At 46.2% G+C, this 19,180-nt stretch overlaps 2 protein-coding genes across 2 annotated transcripts in view; one reads left to right on the top strand and one right to left on the bottom strand.

Annotated features, from left to right (window-relative positions):
* The window catches only part of T265_06329 (hypothetical protein), a gene marked incomplete at both ends in the record, with an annotated part of 39,482 nt that overhangs the window by 18,971 nt on the left and 1,331 nt on the right, over positions 1–19,180 (top strand). The gene's annotated exons all lie outside the window — the stretch shown is intronic.
* Positions 3,307–19,180, bottom strand: part of T265_13997 (hypothetical protein) — a gene marked incomplete at both ends in the record, with an annotated part of 21,576 nt that continues 5,702 nt past the window's right edge. The window contains 3 exons of the mRNA XM_009171582.1: positions 3,307–3,955; positions 5,378–5,431; positions 18,439–18,795. Coding sequence (XP_009169846.1) covers positions 3,713–3,955; positions 5,378–5,431; positions 18,439–18,795 — 654 coding nt within the window. The remainder of the gene's footprint in view (positions 3,956–5,377; positions 5,432–18,438; positions 18,796–19,180) is intronic.

Genomic DNA, 19,180 nt, shown 5'->3' with positions numbered 1-19,180 from the left:
TGTTTACGCCACTCCGAATTGGGCATGGAAAACAGTACTCTCTTCGGCAAACGATGGTTCGGCATGCGTAAAACATGCCCCAACCAACGCAGCTTCTGGTGCTGGACATATTCTTCAATGGAAGTACCCGTTACACAACCGAAAACACGCTTTCTAACTGCCTCGTTAGAGGCATGCTGATCTGTATGAAGGAATTGCGAAACAATACAGCCAGTGGACTCGACTCAATCTTCACGTGAGGACTAAAGTCGTGGTCTAATTGTGCACCAGACTCGACAACGTCACCCACTGCCATTCGGTCGCATCATTTGGAATGTACTTTTATCCCAGGTCGTCAATGGCTGGGAGTGGATTGTACGTTTTCATGAGGATGTGAGCACAAATCTGACGGTTTACCATGTATGATTAGCCCTTTGAAGGCCTTGGTTGACTTTGCTAAGCATTAAAATATGTGTTTTTGACCAACCATATCGTTTAATAAATCGTTCTAAGCCGGGTTACCAAGTACTTTGCAGTCTTGTCTCCTAACTGTAATTTGCAAGTCACGCAGGTATTGAACCTGCTGATGAAATTATCTGAGAATTACCAAGTAGACTAGCCACAAATGTGGAATCGATGGTTAGGCACGTCCTGGTTAATGAATGCTCACGATAGAAAGCCAGGATTTAAAAGAATCACAAATGTCCCAATCGATTCAATTCAGAAATGGAGTTAAACAAGATAGCTAGATATCCGAGCTCAGCCTATACTCAGAGGACCAATGAATACTATTTTTATGCCCGGCAAAGCCGATCGATACATGTGTGCCTGTTGGCGTCTGTCGCAATATGACGTAGGGTTAAAAAGCAAAAATTAGAAACACGATATGGAAGTTTCTGGTAGCTTTGTTTCGTATGTTCAACCGACGCGTGTGGTATGCTTCAAGTGCCAAATAAACGTAACAACTTGATGTGACTTCCCGGAGGAACATGCAATCCATCCGTGTATATTGTTGAACAATGTGACATTCCGCGTCACTGAGCCTAATTGATTCCTTTTTTGTTCCTCAGAGCAAAACTACAGCCTTAGCTCGGATACAAAGAGCTCTTGGATCGCCCTACTGTTGAGCTGAGTTTGAGCTCCGAGGCTATAATGGAACAGTTGTTATCTTGGACTTCGCTTGTTCTCACTAAGTTTTCAGCCTTGTCGTTTAAGGGGCATTTTTCAAACCTACGTTACTTTGGTTAATCGATTTATCTAATCTTCACGCGATGGCCGATTGTTATATCTGTCGTATATGACACGTTGTTGGCACCGCAAACTGGCGGTTGCTGTGCTGAGCCGCTATTTCAGTAACCTGCAACCCCTCAGTAGTTCAATAAAGTGAGGAATTCCAGGCCCAGAAAGAAAGTCCGGCTAAAGACTTCGGACGTATAGACTTCCGAGATCACTTCGCGTGATCTCTCAGAGGATGAAGGAACACGACTGGCGCGATCGACGACGTTTGTAACACGTTCTGCAATGCACTGGTTTTCAGCTCCCTAGTAACCTTAGGCGCTAAAGTGAAGTTGACGAATCGTATGCGCCACTTGAGTTACTCAGATGTATGGATATGCGGCAACGAGCATATCTGTTACTTACAAGCATCCAAATGAATGTGCGCATTCGAATTAGACAAAAAGCTCCCAGCTGAATGAAGCGATCGGCTTAATGCGCGTTTGGCGAACACACCACTGCTAAACGAGCTGTTTTAAATTTCATACTACTCATGAGTAGTTGAGAGCTGGTGAAGGTAACAAGACATCGCTGAGCCTCGATTGCCAAATTTCGTAAGTTGACAATGCTTCCACATTTTACCCATTCGTATTATGACCAGGTGGACCACAAACAAATATTTGATAAGTGCTCTGACGTGAAGCGGTAGGGAACACTAAGCCAATCGGCCAAGTTGAGCAATGGATATGAGTATACACCCTTTCAGGGAACATCTGTTTGGAACTTGACATTCACCCATTCCAATTCGTACTCCGCATTTTGATACGAATATGCCCAGTCAGCGTCCGCCGCGTGCATCATTCCGTTGAAAGCAAAAGGCGTAGCTCTATCCTCAGGCTACAAGCAAGTGCAGAGCCCAGAGCTCCTGTCCCTTGGGCACGACAGTAAAGTGGTAAAATCGTGCCTGATTATCTGGGGTGAACGGTGTACACGATCATCTCAGGAAAGTGAGATAGATAGGCTGATCGGAATGCCGGTGAGCACGGACAAGCTCACCAACCGAAAGATCGATAGCTATCGGTGGGCAGCTAGGAAGAGATAGCGAATTGCCAGCTTTCCCGGCATAATCAAACGTTTCTCCTGAACCTGCAAGTGCTTGTAAGCAGCGCGATTCAAACAGCTTTGTCGACTACAGTTCAAAGGAGGGAACCGTTGGCTGGACCGCAGAAAAATCCAGTGATAAAGTTGGGCTTCTCATTTTAATCTAAACGAGAAAACTCTGGTAAACGTAGTCAACGAAAAACAAACCAAAAAATAATTCACTGAATGAGGGGAGGACCTTCCTAACTGTATTGTTTTGAAATACTGCTAGCTCAAAAGCGGATGAACTAAGTTCTCGAGGTTCTCTCTCTGGAGGTATAACTCTACGGCGTTTGAGACTAGAGTATAACAAAATATGGAAGGGGATCGAAGGGGACAATACCTCGAAATGTTCGATAACCAGCATCGCGCCAATCGATCCTATGACCGAGAAATAACACCGTAGACGCCGACTGGAACAAGGTCGCACATGTTCACTAAAGAGGGAGGTCCAAGGTGTAACGATACGCTTTTGAAAGCACGCACAACAGGTACTCAGCGAAGATAGGACTTTCCACCGTCTTGGTCGCACTCAACTCAGATCCAGCCAAGCGGTATCACCACAACCAACCACGTCCCAGAAACCAGCCCAACAAAGCCCATCTTCTATCGTCAAGTGAGGGGATTTCGCTCACTCAACCCAATTCAGCTAACCGCCGCACTAGAACAAAAACGAACACCTAACAAACAGCGTCCTGTTTTTCACTCACCAAGCTGTCTCGCTTATACAATTGTGACTGAATTTATTAGGGTGACAAAAGAGTTGTGGTGAGCTTTTGAAGTTTCCTTCGTTCCACATGGCAATATGGGTGCATCGCCAAAACAATGAAAGGTGGTTTACACTGTGCTCAGCTAGTTCCCTTGCACTTCGATTTTGACCCTTGTGTAGGAGGCGTAGCGGCCCGCAACGCTTCGAGTTAATGTTGCGAAACCATTCGAAAAGTACTTTAAATTGCGCGGTAGAAAATTTGTTTTTCATAGCTTTTGTTTATTGCGAGTAGACACTTTATAAAACATAAAAGCACGCCCTCCCTCCTTGCGGAAAGGGCTATAGTACACGTCCATGCATACTTTATAAGTGAGTACCTCAATCTGTCACGACCAGGATTCTCGTTGACCTTTCAACGTGACAACAAAATCAACAGCGGCATTATGAAATTGCTGTAATCTGCTTGAGCAAAGAGGACTTTTATTTACAAATGTGATCTGTTTCGTCGTGACAAAGGTTTCCACAGAGGACTGCTAATTAGACTGCGCACACGCCGCATCGAACTGATCCTTGTATCGTTCTATCCACTCTTTTGCCATGATCTTCATTGGAAGTACATCGGCGAGAAATTGGTATTCTTTGTTCTGCGATTGGAGGGTTGACAAATCGTCATAGTCCAGTTGCAAACCCGGAGGCTTCAACGCTCTGGAAAGAAGTTCTCCAAGGAATAGTTCCTACACAGAACGAGGGTAAATCGAATGGCGTTGGACGTACCGTAGCCTTGGAAAGACAGACAGCCGACTCGGCAGAGACCGTCACAACTTTAGGGGATGTCTTCATTAGGATTTTGGTTCGACTGGGTTGGATTCGTAGGGGGCATGTGGGTTCTTTATCCATATCCCTCAAAGAGTTCTACAAAGCGAAGAATCGGAGAGGTGATAGAATTCAAACCAGTTGGAATCGGCTACAACTCCAAAGTATATGATGTAAAAGTTAAAGAGGACAATGGAATACACGTAACACGTTATTCATTAGGTTGCTGGAAACTCCTTGACAGCCCGCGGCCAGCTTAGTCCTTTTGAGAGCTCATCAAATAGGGGCAGTCCTATGTTCGACAGTGGAATATCGCGAAACTTTGCCGTTTCAGGCTTTCCAAAGTCCATGAAAGTACTCTGTTTGTACAGGAAAGTAACCCGGGCTTGCTATACGACCATATGTCTGCCAACAACCGACAGGAATGTCCTCACCAACACCGAAATCTGAGGAACAGCTGGCTACTATCTATTGCTCAAGGATGACGTATGCGAAACCAAATATCCCGTCCCAAATCAATCGATACCAAAGGACGTTAACCAGACCAATAAGCAGGCAGAAAAGTGGAGACGAAAACATTCCGATATGATGGTGAAGAAACCGGTTACTTCAGAATGGAAAAAGGAAAATTACCCAGCGGTGAAGCTCTGCTACGAAGTTGAGATGCCAAGATAGCAACAATCGAAAAGCCACTAGTTGACGCTTTTTGAGAAGGAGCTCGAGGTAGCTCGGGAGTTAGGGCGCAAACTGACTGACCGGAAGGTTCGTGGTTCGAACCCAACCTCTGTGTCTCGACTGCTTCTGTCTAGGCTCGGGCAACCTGGCGGTAGCTTACCTTTAACGCCTCCACCGGGTGGCGAGGTAACTATGCACCGAAAGCATGTTGCGGCAGAATGATAATGGCTACATTTTTATTTGAACAGGAGGAAAGGCCAAACTATCGGCAGATGGTGAGTGAATCTGGGACCAGGAAGAAGAGGTGACAATTTTCTCACCAAGAAGAGCAAATCCACAGAATAAACCCGTTTTAACGGTTATCATTTTCAGAGAAGAAACCATTTGCACTAGGACCCTTCAGGTGCTACCTTAGGAGCAGGAAAAAGGTGGCAGAAACAGCTGACAAATACCATAAATCGCGGGAAATTTTCACCGCACATCAGAGGTATGAGGTAGACCATGGGAAATGAGGAACCGATACTTTCCACCGTGGAAAACGCAGAATTCAGCACGGTACGTGCCCTTCAGAGAGGTCTGCTCTACAACCCGTCAGAAAATTCAAAACATTTTCTTATTCAGGAGTCCCCCGCGAATGAATTCGGTCACTTTGGTTTCACCAATTTCTTTGCCCATTTTTCAGTCATCTTAGCCCAGTTTTCTTCGACCTTCTCACTGAATCCAGATGGAACATTTGTACCGATTGGGTGACACTCATTGCCCCTGCACTGTTCGCATTACGTTTCTGTTTCTGACTTCAGTGGCTCTTGGGCCTTGGTAAATTTGAAATTCTTGGCAATTACGTACCATTCGTTGACGAATATTGCCATAATCTCCTTGCGTTTTATCCCCGGTGGACACCTGTAAGCCCCAAAAAGAGATGGTAAAAGCTGCCCAGCTTCAGCTGAGGTGAACTTCCGGTGCACGGCTGCCCTCTCGATTTGGAGAAAGCACGAGAGCTGAGATGGAGAACAGGAGCAATCGAAAAACCAGGAATGAATTAGAGTCACGGGTTTCTCAGTAGTAGTTTTACATCCCAAACAGTGCGTCATCCAAAGCTCAAGAGTGGCCTTGCCAGGAAAATATCACAGTGCCTGTCTGGAGTAAACGCGGTATTGGGGGCTCCGAATAGCCTCCTCACCGAGATGGTTCCTCCTGAGCGTCATGCGGGATGCTTTCTGCGTTGGAGTAAGAGACTGTAAATGTATCCGTTCGGTTGTAAACAACTTTTAATGGGTTAGGAGAGGATTCCTCATTCTGTTCGAAATGAATACGGCGAGATCGACCAAGTGGTTAGAGCGCGATTTTACTGACCGGAAGGACCGTGGTTCAAACCCAACCTCCGCGTCTCGACTTCCCCTGTCTAGGCTTAAGCCATCCAAGCACTCGTGCTTCCTTCTGGTAACATGGCAGTTAAGTGTCGAAACGATTTTTAACAAATGCTCCAGAAAGGTGAACAATCCTGGCTCCTAAGTCCTTGGGGAATGTTTTTCAATCAGGTTAAACATAACAGTACCAAAAAGGGCGAAACCTGTCGTGGGCTGTCGAAGAATTTTCAGCAACGTTATGAGTAGAGTATTACGTCTTAACAGTACCATCTTCAGTCAGTACTTCAAATATGAGTATCCAAAGCTAAGCTGCCGATTAATTGGAGCCAGAAATCACAAAACAGAAGAGTTAGTGTATGAGTGAGTCAAGCTCATGACATAAACTGCTTGCAATGATGGTCAACTAACGAATCTGCGTATGTTGCATACCTTGTTTTGAAGAATAAATAACCCATCTTGGGAAGGGAAAGGTGTGTTTTTTACGGCCATGAATGAAAACACTGGGTGTCGCCGAAACCGTAGTCTACCAGATGAAGACCTTCACGGATCCATTGGACGTTTGGATGAACAGAACTCATCGAGACTGAACACCATCGAACGGATATTTAGCAGCTGTAGTGGACCACCGGCGGGAGGGATGTTTCTTATTGCTTCTGAGTACTAATCACCAGTAGAGCTGGACGGAACGGAAATTGGTTACAGTTGCGTTTGTAATCCATGAGAATCGCTCAGATTATGGCCACGTCTAACTGTCGAATTGAACAATTGGGTTTAACATGTGGGTCGGCTAACACTGTGTGGTCAATTCGAGAGGGAAAGAAAGGACTTGGGTTCTCGCTTACTCTGCTTGTCCGGTGAACCTCCTATTCCCTAGTGACAGTTTGAGAATGCCATTCTGTCAAATTACCTGATTGAAAGAGTTTGGAAGAAATGCGTACCAGTTGACCAGGTTTACTTCCATGACACGAAAGGCTGAGAGAGTAGAGAGTGGTTCAATTATTTATCTACATTTGGGGCTAACCAGAAATGTTTCCCAATACTGATGAGAGTACTACAGCCTTGGGGTGGGGATGGCCCAAGTAGTCATAGCGCGAATTTACTGACCGGAAGGTCCGTGGTTCGAACCCGACCGCTGCATCTCGACTTTCCCCATCTAAGCTTGGGCCACCTGGCAGTATCCCAGCCCTCGTGCAACCTTCTGGCGGCATGGCAGTTAGGCATCGAAAGGGTGTTGCAGCTGAACGATTTTTCTTCATAGCTTTTGGACTCAACAACGTGACAGATAAAATTGACCTTGCTCATCCGTAATCGGTCACACCAATGACAGGCGATGTACTGTAAGATGAAAGAGTCTGGGAGATACGTTTTCGAGAAGAAGACTGTAGGTAGGTGTGTGTGACCAAAGCAAACGATGGGATGAAACTGGAGAAAAACTGAACACGTGTGTGGAACTTCCCAAGAAACAACAAACAGCGTTTCTCACCTCCAAATCTTACTTCCCGTGAAATTTCACGAGATGAGGAACACATGGGTACCTGTTATAGACTGTGTACGGAGTTCGCGGAGGGCCTCAATGGATTAAGACCGGCTGGATACTGAATGTCGTTCAGGATCCCTTATTGAGGTAAAATTCGCATGTCGCGTATTGGGATCCCGAAAAGGAGTTGCTGAGGTGGAAACCCATTATGGGGAAACGATACAGTGAGTTGGGGACCATTTTCATTCGTACGAACCATAGGATTCTAGACGAGCACGAGTATCTCGGATCCACCGCGTTTTCCAACCGACAGGCACTGCTCCATCTTCCAGGATTCTGAGAATCATACCGTTGAACAGGGAAAAGTCTATCCTGAAGACGCGACTTATCAACTTGCCATCCAACCAGTATTGCATTCGGCTAAAGAAACCTGATAGCCCGGGATGGAAGCTCCTGATTAGCCAAGACTGACAGACATTCCCAAAGTGTGTCTTCTTCAGGAGGACGAAACGAACGACAGTGCCCATTCTCAGTCAACTTGATTGGCACAGCGAACACAGCAAGTTTGATTCAAACTCATCCTTAGCTATCCACATGACGGCATCAAGACCGTACCAGCGTTGTCTTTCAGTAGTTATGAAAAAAAACGACGCTGTATTCACGAAAGCCCTGTAACTGGATAGCGGTCTGCGACTTACCAGAAACCGGCCGTGGCTAATCACCAGTGTGTGCTACAAGTCTGGTTACCCTGAGCGATGTTACTCACCCCACTTGAAGAAGTCAGGGAATCAAACCAGTGTGGATTCATTGAAGCCTCCGGCTTTGAACTATCACCCAGCTACGTTCAAATCAGTGGGAAAGAAATTCAACAGCACTGCCCACATCATCATCACCATCACCATTTAATTTACACAATTCTCCGAAGTATAAAAATCAGACAACTGGTAAAAAAATATCTATTTGTGAATAGGTTGTTCGGATATAAAATAAACGGAGAGGATGAAACAGATGGGTAATAAAAGCGGATGCCTAAAAAATGGAATGGGGTTCTGGTACGGATAAATGGTTACAGTATCGATTAGTGTTAATCCAACTTCGTCCAGTCAATTGGAGTTAGTCCATGCTCCCGGAGATAGTCGTTGGCCTTGGTGAAGTGACCGCAGCCAAAGAAACCGCGAGAGGCGGATAGAGGAGATGGATGCGGTGCATGTAAGACCAAGTGCCGTTTGCGATCGATACCTGCACCTTGCTTCAGCGCATGCGAACCCCAAAGCATGAATACAAGATTCTGAAGACAAGACAGAGAGGGAGAGAGAACCACGCGAGTAAGTGCCCGAGGAGACTGGCGAGTATAGGGTGGACATTGATACGGACTATAAAGACGCGAGATCCTTGTTGGTAACGTCAGTTCGACAAAAAACCATCATTAGGAGAGTGTGAGGGGAGTTGGAAATTGATTCGACGGAGAACCCATCCAGCAGGAGGAGCGAATCTATGATGAAAAGCACTTTACAAGCATTTTGTCCATATTTGGATTCATCATTGGTGTGCGCATCTCGTCAGCCAACTCCAGCATCAAACTTGCGAACCCCTGACGAGTGATTTGAACGCTAAAACCGTTTGGCCAAGAGCGGCGGATCAGTAGTGTGATTGACTCGTACTTGGTTTACTTTTGTGCGTATGTAGCGGCCTTGACTCCCCGAATCGATCACAACGGACTACGCACCTACTAGGCCCAAAACAACACAGAAGACACACGTTTAAGTAGTATCGATGTCGATGTAGTACGGGTGAGTTTTCTGCTGAAGCGAAGCTTGGGATCATTCGTTCACCGCAACATTAGTTCTGTTACACAGATGTCTCCAGTTGCCAGACGGACAGCCTCGCATGCTATCTCGGTCACCGCAACATTAGTTCTGTTACACAGATATCCCCAGTTGCCAGACGGAAAGGCTCTCACGCTATATCGAACTGTGGCAGTCCAATCGCGGTGAATTCAGACAAAGCCAGCCAAAGCACACTCAGTTGCTTAGAAACATCATCAATGTTTGCAAATGAGTGTATATTCGCGAATTTCGGACAATTTGGTTTCAAGTAGAACATAAGGTTGACGGAAACTCGAGAAATGCGCCTACCTGATGAGCCCCAAGAAGGGCGAAACCGGTCGTAGGCTGTCGAATAACTTTCAGCAACCTTATGAGTAGTGTATTACGTCTATAGATCTAATTTCGACGGCTCCATCACTCGCTTTGGCGCAACTTGAAACACTGGGGTCGGCAACGTTGAATCATTTTACTTTTCCGTATGATAGAAGCATTCGCATATCGCCTCAGCGGATAGGAGAACAGTGCAAAAAACGTCTGCACTAGCTTTTAAGAACGAGGCTTTGAAACCGCAGATGGGAACTGGACGGATGGCAGATAAGTAGTTGCTCAATCAGTCAAGCAAGCTAAGAGTTCATACCGCGATTGTTCTCGCGCTTGGTTTTATCGACATTTTCTAGAAAATAAAGATGTGCCAGCGCGGCGAGATGGCCCAAGTGGTTAGAGCGCGAATTTACTGACCGAAAGGTCCGTGGTTCGAACCCGACCTCTGCCTCTCGACTTTCTCTATCTAGGCTTGAGCGACCTGGCAGAATAACAGCCCTCGTGCCTCCTTCGCATGGCATCGAAAGGGTGCTACAGCTGAACGATTTAGTGCCAGCTTGAGAGATTCCCTAGATGTGACGTCCCCAGCATCAGTCAGCTCTTGCACAGTAAAGAGTGACGTACTCAATCGTCGATAGTGGTTGAGTAGCATCACCAGCAAAGCGGTCGGAGTTCCCAGTTACTCTCGACACTAAAACCCAATTTGTTCGAATGGTTGGACTACTGAACTACACGTGAGCTGCGATATCAACTTGTGGATGAGCACTGATTTCCACCATTGAGAAACTTAAATCAATTCATGAGACAAATTAGTAGTTGACTAATCCGATAGGTGATATCTTATCAACCACAATAGACAGACGGACGTTTCGTCATCAAAATGTCTATTTCAGTTAGTTTCAGTTCAAGGATCTGAAAATCAATAAAATTAATCCAGAAATAGCCCAACTGGAGACAGATTTGTCGATCGTTAGCCGGAGTGTGCACGTCTGGTTGCATGGCCGAATGACGGTCAGATCGATGAAACCTTTTTTTTCTGCGTCACGTACTCTAGTGACGACTGTGCAGCAGCCGAACGGAAGGAAATTTCTCATTCTTTTTTTTTGAAGTTTTAGAATGACGTGAATAGGATAAACCGGTGAGCGAATGGCAGCGGATAAGAATAGATCAATCCGTGATTGGTAGAGAGCTGGACGGATGGATCGATAAGGCGATGCATAGTGGAGGCTGTAGATCAATACAGTAACACCTTGCAAAGCAGCTTATCGCCAGAGGTAAATCAGACAATTTTCTGCACCATGATGGTCTCCTATCTCACACGATTATTATTTCATCGTTTATATAATGTATTGGGCTGATTGAAGAGTTGACTCAAGGCTCACGCGATAAACAGCTTTCAATCAACTGTCCTCGATGTAAGCAGATGAAAAGGCCACGGATTATGGTCGAATGGCTAAGTGTTCAAGTTCTGACTGGAAGGTCACGGGTCGAGGCTCTGCAGATACGCACTGCAGATGACTTCCAGTAGCTAATGCTCCCCGTTTCTCAGCACAGACTGGCTTCATTTAAAGAACGAAACTTCCCTTTAAAAAAGTCTTGACTGATTCAACGATAGTAGAGATCAAGAAGTATACTTTCTTAACATAGCACTACTATTCTAGAGCTTTCAGCGGTTTCGCTCCGTCGCTGTCCCTCATCTAACCATTAAGTACGAGGTCCGATCAGATTTTTATCCAAATTACCGAAAATCAGCAGACCTTCTCACACTACTATCAACCTATAAGCCCTCATCTAACCATTAAGTACGAGGTCCGGTCAGATTTTTATCCAAAGTACCGAAAATTACCGGACCTTCTCACACTACTATCAATCTATAAGCGACTCACAGGAAGAATAATTTCACAAGATGAGTGAAACTTCCATCTGAGAAGTCGTCACTCGAGGAGCCAATCAATATGTGATGTGGTTTCTGTGATTGGAGAATGGGCGGCGCTAGTTCCTGTCTTATCACACTGGTGTTCAGGCGCCGGTGGTCAACCACTGTTCGGAAGGTCGTTGGTTCAAAACTCTTTGAATTCTGTGACATGCGCACTGATGATGACACCCAATAAGAATGACACAGTTGTGTGGGGCTTCTCCGCATATACTGGTTTCACCGACAGGACGAAATTCAAATTGAAAGTTACCGAATCTCTTGAGGCTACCATCATTTCAAAGTAGCCGCATTTTGTGTTCCAGGAGGCGTGGGAAGGCCTACGATAGCCGAATGCGTGGTTCTCTACGTCTGATTTCAATGCGGGTTATGCTTCAGTTCCCTTGCGCAGGTTGTCAGCTACTGAAACACGTGTCAATCATTCTGAATAACTGTCAAGCACTGACCTTAATCTGAAAGAACGTGATAAAGGCACAGGACCTCGGCCACTTTGTGACCTTATAACGAGTCCGATTTAAGGCAATCGAAAGAAAGAAAGAAACGTTCAGCTGTTGCCCAAGCCTAGACAGGGGAAGCGAGTGGCGGAGGTCGGATTCGAACCACGGACCTTCCGGTCAATCGAAAACCTGAAAGTCAACTCGTCCAATGCTGTTGGAAGTCCCATTGGTAAGCAGTCTCCTGTGACACGAAAAGGAAGACCAACTACACAAAACAATGGTTGGAACAATAGGAATGTAAAAGCAACAGTCCACATTATTTTTAACAACAAGCCGTTCCGACAGAGTTCCTCTGGGGGCTCCAAAGCTTCGGGGGAGTTAACCAAATAGTCTGGTTGCGATGTGTTGTCATTATCAGAGATACTGGTCCATAAACCACATAGGATCTCAGCAAGTTGGGGAACGGAGGAGTAAAGCCGTCAGTGACATCGCGAGAAGGTCGAAATTCACCAAGACTGGAAACAATATGATCAGGGCCGTTGTGCACAATCAACCCCGGATACAACACAGGTTATGCTAAGCGTGCTCTGTCATCAGGTCATGTTCGTTGCCTTGAAGCCTTGTCCAAGGTACGTTGGTGATTAGTGCAGGGTTGTCGGAAGCGATCGCCGTTGTCGGTCCTGATAGCATTTACACCAGGTCTCCGGCAGAAACGGCTTCAGTGCTTGTCAACTCGTCCCACCTGATAATTAAAATGCCCGCCCATATCCGTGCATTTTCCCATCTGCAGGAGTCACAAAAGTGCACCTGCTGGAGTTTGTTAGGATAATGAACAGGCTTCGGACGCGGATTTTGACAGACCGGGCAGTCTGACTGCTGTTATTAGGCCTCTAGTCAAGCAAAGCGCCTTGAACGCTCATGCTCAACACAAGACCACGGGAAGCCTCTTCTGGATGAACTGACACCCATGATAAGAGTGAGCTATCGTGTTCAGATACATGACCTTGTATCCAGTTTCGGAGACATGGCATACATCGAGTTTTTTATTTAAAAAAAACTAAGGGATATGTGCAAAAGAAGTCTGTGGATCTCTCAGACAGGGAGCACGCACATCAAACACCGCTATGTTGAACAGATTTCCTTGCACGAGGGAAAGGAAGAAGGCCCTTGAGTGCGGAGTTGTTTATTGACCAACGCGAACTGAGCGGTTACAAATGACCAGACGCGAAAGTAAAAATCTCATTTCCGTAGAGTTTTCAAAAGCAACCACTATAAAGCATGTTGTTGAGCTTTCCAGGAAGTTCTTTGAGTATTAAGACATGATGAAAAAACGCTGCAAATCAGTTCCATAACTTCCGTACCAACTATTCATCAAATGCGCGGACGGAGCTTTGACACCTGACAAGACACTACTAGCGTGTTGCATCAGTAGTATGCGCAGTTACATTACCAGTGATTTTCTGAGTAGCGGCAGAGGAATGGGTGCCAAATTTATAGGGCTGCGAAAAGAGGAGAATGCATTGGCATTGGTAGCAACTAGAGTTACCTAAGATCAGCTGAGCTGACTAGCCGTTGCTTTTATGCTGCGTGGGCAAATGTCACATCTAAATTGTCCAGGCCGAAGAACGGAGCCAGTTTGAGCTGTCCTGCATTGCGCCTCTGGCTCATACGGTGGGGGAAGAAGGCAGGTCTTTGTTCTGTGACATACCCGTAGCCTCTGGCTCAGCTGTCTGACCCAATTGGTTGTGGGAGGCATGCCTAGCAGAATCGACACCTAATGCGATTGTGCACAGCAGGTGTCATCGGAGCAGCGCCAGACTTCCGACCGTTTGGAAGAACACATTGACGATCAAAGTAGAAATCTGAGGGCTCAGAGTATTCCCAGACCGTCTCGTATTACAACTACTCGTGGTACGGGAGTTTGTTGCTCTTCGTATGACCTACCTGGCACATTTGAGTCTTGATGAACAGAGTTCCCGATTTTAAGAAACCCATGATTTGCTGTTGGCCACCCTTCTATCAGCTTTGCTCCGTCAACTTACTCTAATCTCCGCTCTAAGGGAAATAAATTGCACTGATTGAGCCAGGTGAGTATCGTTTGGGTGACCCCAAAACACGTCAAATGAGCCAGAAGATGGGGTTAGTTTTCATGAACTAAAGCGTCATGGTGAGTTTCACACTTGGAAACGCTCTGTGTGGATTCCTGAAGGGTTGAAATATGCCAAATTAGATACGTGTGGTCTCCAGGCCGGAACTACCACACCCCTGAAGTGTATATTCCTCAACGTTTTCCCAAAAGCCTTTTTAATCACTGTATGCTTTCAATGAACGGGAGAAAATTCAATGACCGCTGCGCGTACATACAGACAAACACAGTCACTCGCCTTAAAGATGACACAATGAACAGTACAGCACTGGATTAGTCCGTTAATTGACAGGACTCAGTTGGAGGGAATCTACGAGAGACGGATTGACGCATGTTTCCAAGGGTGTGGCCTTCTGAGAAACGCTTCAGACCGGTTTTACGCTCATCACCGCGACTGAAACTCGTTTGAAACTTTTCAACCAACGAAAAATCTGCCAGGCACATTCTTGCGGTCAATAGGACCAGTCTGGAGGTCGAACGACAGCCTGTCCGCAGATGTCGTCCGACAGCGGTTAGCCTACGCATAAACATCCCCAAATGGAAACAGCGTGTTACGGGGCACGCAGGTGTTACCCATTTTGTCAACATCTGTCGACAATCGAACGTCTCCCATCCTACATGTGTTAGCTGAATGTGCGCATCAGACTAGTCGAGTTCAGTAGGCGTTATGGCGAATAAAAACTCCGACCTAATCGTGCCCTATCGGGGCAAGCACCTTACATGCACCTCAGTGAGTCACCAATGGGTATGACCAACGGTTAACTGATATCCTGTGTGGGGTTAAATGCACGTCTACAAACTGATGAGGTGTTAACGTGAGACTCAACTGAATAGCCCACTTAAGCTATTCAACTCAGTTTTCAAAGGTCGAATTCGGTGGTGTAATATGGGACAAAATTGACGTCAAACGTGTCTACCTGATGAGCTCCAAACAGAACGACGAACGAGGTTCCATCAGCCTAATAAGTAGTCCGTTGCCTTTTTTTTAAAAAAATTGTGTTTACCTCATGTCAGGAGTCCAGACTGCAGTCATTGACAAGATAAGTAAAGATGTCATGGGCGGTGATACAACTGTACCGATTAGACGGGAACCAGGCTTGGAAGTGAAAAATTGCCGTTTTCAATGCAGCGGAGTGTGGTTGGGTGAACCCCAACTAAGAATTTTTGCAGTGGTACTTCTCGAAGCTTAATAGACCGCGCTAAGTGCGCAGGTTAGTACATCTAGGTACGCATCAAACGTTCGGCTGTGACAACCTTTCAATATCTAACTGCCATGCCACCTGAAAGAAGCATGAGGTTGCCCAAACCTAGACAGAAGCAGTCGCGATGCCACGAATGTGTTCGAACCACGAACCTTTCGGTCAGTAAGTGGGCGTGGCAACAGACAACAGCCAGATAACACCCAATTCAAAGAAATTCGTATCCTTACCGAACTCAGCACGAATATCGCCAAGTGGTTTGAGTGTCGTTGTTGTAGCTGGGACTCTGTTCAACGTTCCGTTCCGTTCGGGCAACCTTAGTCGGCAGCGAGATGGTCCAATTCACAGACCACAGAAAAAGCACGTACCGATTTGGAACAATCATCCTTCTACGCTCCATGTTCACGTTCGGTTGTGCGGAGGCTGGGGTGGTAGCAAATGCATGTTCTATTTTTAACCGTATGTCAGTCCTGTCCGAACGGCAGGTGGACACAAGCGGGTTGAGAATAAATGTTTTAAAATTCAACCGTATGCTGCTCTGCATATCGCAGTAGCTGCTCGCTGTGAGCTATGCTAGCTTGATCCAAGAGCGAAGTCTTTCATGTCTCGTGTCATATTGCCCCCGAATGTTTGCGCACGGCATTCCACAAATGCAACAGGTTTTCACGGGGCCTTTTTGGAGCACTAATTGTCATGGTGTTGTGTTATACCGTCCAAGCATTGTACGCATACTAAATTATGGTCGGACTGTTCCATAGGTAACGCGTTCCTATGCAGCGTCGTTCAAATTGATTGTAGGTTTTAAGTTGGTCGCATGTTGTTTCACCCCACTTTAGTAATAACTGGCTTCTCTTTCACCTCAAGTAAGAATGAAGGTTATCAAACTGAGGCATTAATCGTCAGGGGGACCGCTGTGCAGTGGTCGTTCACGTAGTGAGGAATATGCAGGTGATTGGAAGATCCCAACGAGGTCTACCAAGAATGATGGGAAGGTTGTCGAAACGGTGGGTGAAATCGGTGGACTCCATGTCTCCGAGGCGTCAAGCAGAGTTCAGGCCGCTCTTGTTTCAAACACGTCATACAAGTAAGAGGTCCAATCCATAGAACGAATATTTTCTCACGCAATATAAATCGCTCAGCTGTAGCACCCTTCGGCGCCTAACTGCCATGCCAGGCTGAGATACTGTCGGGTTGCCCAAGTCTAGACAGGGGAAGTAGAGGTGCAGAAGTCGGGTTCGAACCACGGACCTTCCGGTCAGTAAACTGGCGCTCCAGCCACTGATCCATGTTGAGAAGAAAAAATCGCTGAGAGATAAAACCGAGGTGCTAGATATGAGTAATCTGTTTCGCACACATACTGTGACAGCTAGTGACACCAGTGTTACTAAAACGAGCTCATCTAATCGATCGTGAAGTCCAACACAACATGCAGCAATCCTCAGGGTGACCAAACGTCTGTAGTCAGCCCACAACCGAGTAACAAAGTGTTGATAGTATTGGTTAAAAGAACCTTCGGATGCAGCGAACGATGTTGATCGTGGGGATGGAGATGGTATGCGCAGTCGATACGCATTTTGCTCAACTTTCTAAGGGGAACTAACCAAATCGAGGGGTCGTTTTGTAAGTCCTTGAAGATGTTCCAGAGACTGCATTCTAAACAAGCGAATTTCACGCTTTTCCACACCCAATAATTTTCATCGAAACACGTAATTTTATGGCTTACCGTATCGTATTTCTTATTTGCCAAATCGTTTTGCGTGCTCTTTGGCTCTGATTAAAAAAAGTATCAGTTTGCGTGTCCTTCCCTAACCCCTAATCTCAAACTTTCCGACCGGTACGATGACGTCGGTACCCTTGCTTTCCACTACAATTTTAACCGTTTGACTAAAGTTGCCAAAACGATCAGAAAGATGTTTTGTACATCCGAACGAACATAATCGCCCTCGGTCTAAGGAATTTATAAGCGAATGGCTTTCGGGGGAATTAAATCAATCAATCTAGGGGAAGTGTATCTCCGTGTTGTTGAAGTGGCTTCGTGAAGTCAAATTCCTCAAATCTGTCGTTTTTTTTCATGTGAACTTGGTTTTTACCAATCGCTCAACACACAACACATGCTCTGCTGTCAGGAGCGATGTGTCCGCGGGGGCGTGCGCTCTAAATAAGCGAACACCACATTGATTGGATGGATGTCACGTGCGGAGTACGGACCAAACGAAGGCAGGCCTTAATTGGTCAGTGTCAGCCAATCAGGGTCGACAGTGCTTCGGTCGGTGCTTCTCGCCCGCTCATGAAGATTCTAGCATGACCGTGTTCCATGATAACCTTATGAATACGGTTGTACTAGTTATCGTTTATCTTCACAAAGGGCTGTCTCACGCTGCCGCGCCTTTTGATATACCGTCGTGGGCAGAACAGGAAGCCAAGGACTGATATGGGAGTTGCAATATCGTTTGCAAGACAACAGGCAGGAAGCATTATCTCGAGTTACTGTTCGAAACTTATAATTGGCGCCGTAGTTGAAATAAATTTAAGGAGCACTAAGTATAAGGGAACGTGGCCAAGTCAGCGAGAACTGGTATTTGTACACATGCAAACTATTACCGTCATGAGAAGACAGGATCTTACAGTGGTGTGACGACTTGCGCATCTCAGCGACCCACTGAGCTATACTGGGGGTACCCCACGACACTCACAGAATCACTCAAACCAGATTGGTCAACGGTTAGAGATCTGACAAACACAGTTTCCTGGTCCTTCAGGTTGGAGTTTGGAGCACGGGGCGACTTGTTCCGTAGAGATGGCAATACATTTGCATTTCCCGCCAAACACCGCTGCCTTGCGGTTAGGCTTTTGAGCCACAGGCTTTGGTTGAGGACCCTAATCGTCCTCCTGTCTAGGTGTGGGCGCCATGACAGTATCCCATCCGATGTACAGCCATGATACCTACGTCTAACAATGAGCTCATGCCACATGGTACGGCAGAGAAGCATGGGGTTTTGAAAACTGATGTCATGCTGTCTATGATGGTGATGATGACGATGATGACATTGCGAGGAATTCCTTTGGAACTTTCCGAATTAAGGTTTCGTTTGATTTAAATTAACATAACAACAGCTTTGGGGAAGTTCGTTCACCCAGAACAAACGTGCTATTAACACAATGATCACCGCTGAAGAAAGAACAAATAATAGCCGCACTTACAGACTTATCTTTGCTCAGATGACGAATCACGGCGTCTGTCAGGAGCTCCCATCCTTGATCTTTGTGCGAATTCGGTGAAGAAGCCCGGACTGTGAGGACTGCGTTGAGTAGAAGCACACCCTGGCGAGCCCAACCACTGAGGTCACCGTGTTTTGGTGACCATTCCAGATTTCCCGCTGATTCCGGCAATCCTGAACGAATTTCCTTGTACATATTGATCAGGCTTGGTGGAGGAGGAAGGGGACGTTGAACGGAGAAAGCAAGTCCATGCGCTTGTTTCGGACCATGATAGGGATCTTGACCCAAGATGACCACTCGGACCGACGAAGGAGGGCACAATTGGCTCCAAGTGAACACCTGCGGTGCACAGTGGAAGTCAATAGTCTGAGACAACGATATCTAAATGATCGAGCTTTGTCTTGTTAAGGGAACACCATATGAAGCAACCACCCCTCAGACAATACTACTGAATACCGAACTGTTAAGGCGTTTTTCACTTTCAGAGGAGATCAGGGATCGGTTTCAAGCCTTAGAGCTCACCCGCTCTTTGCACTCCATGCATAACGCCACCGCGTTCTTATTTTATATGCTTTACGGATACAGTATACACAGAACTTAACACATTTTGTGTGTGATGACAACACGTGTTACACACCTGAACAAGGAGCCTAAGGAGGGAGACGCGACCTGATGTTCAATATTCTGTGGAAGAAGTCCACTGGTTTACTCCTTTGCTTCGACG

Source organism: Opisthorchis viverrini, assembly GCF_000715545.1.
Source record: "Opisthorchis viverrini unplaced genomic scaffold opera_v5_125, whole genome shotgun sequence".
Taxonomy (NCBI): domain Eukaryota; kingdom Metazoa; phylum Platyhelminthes; class Trematoda; order Opisthorchiida; family Opisthorchiidae; genus Opisthorchis; species Opisthorchis viverrini.
Note: the sequence above shows the minus strand (reverse complement) of the source record. Positions and strands in the feature narration are given on the sequence as shown.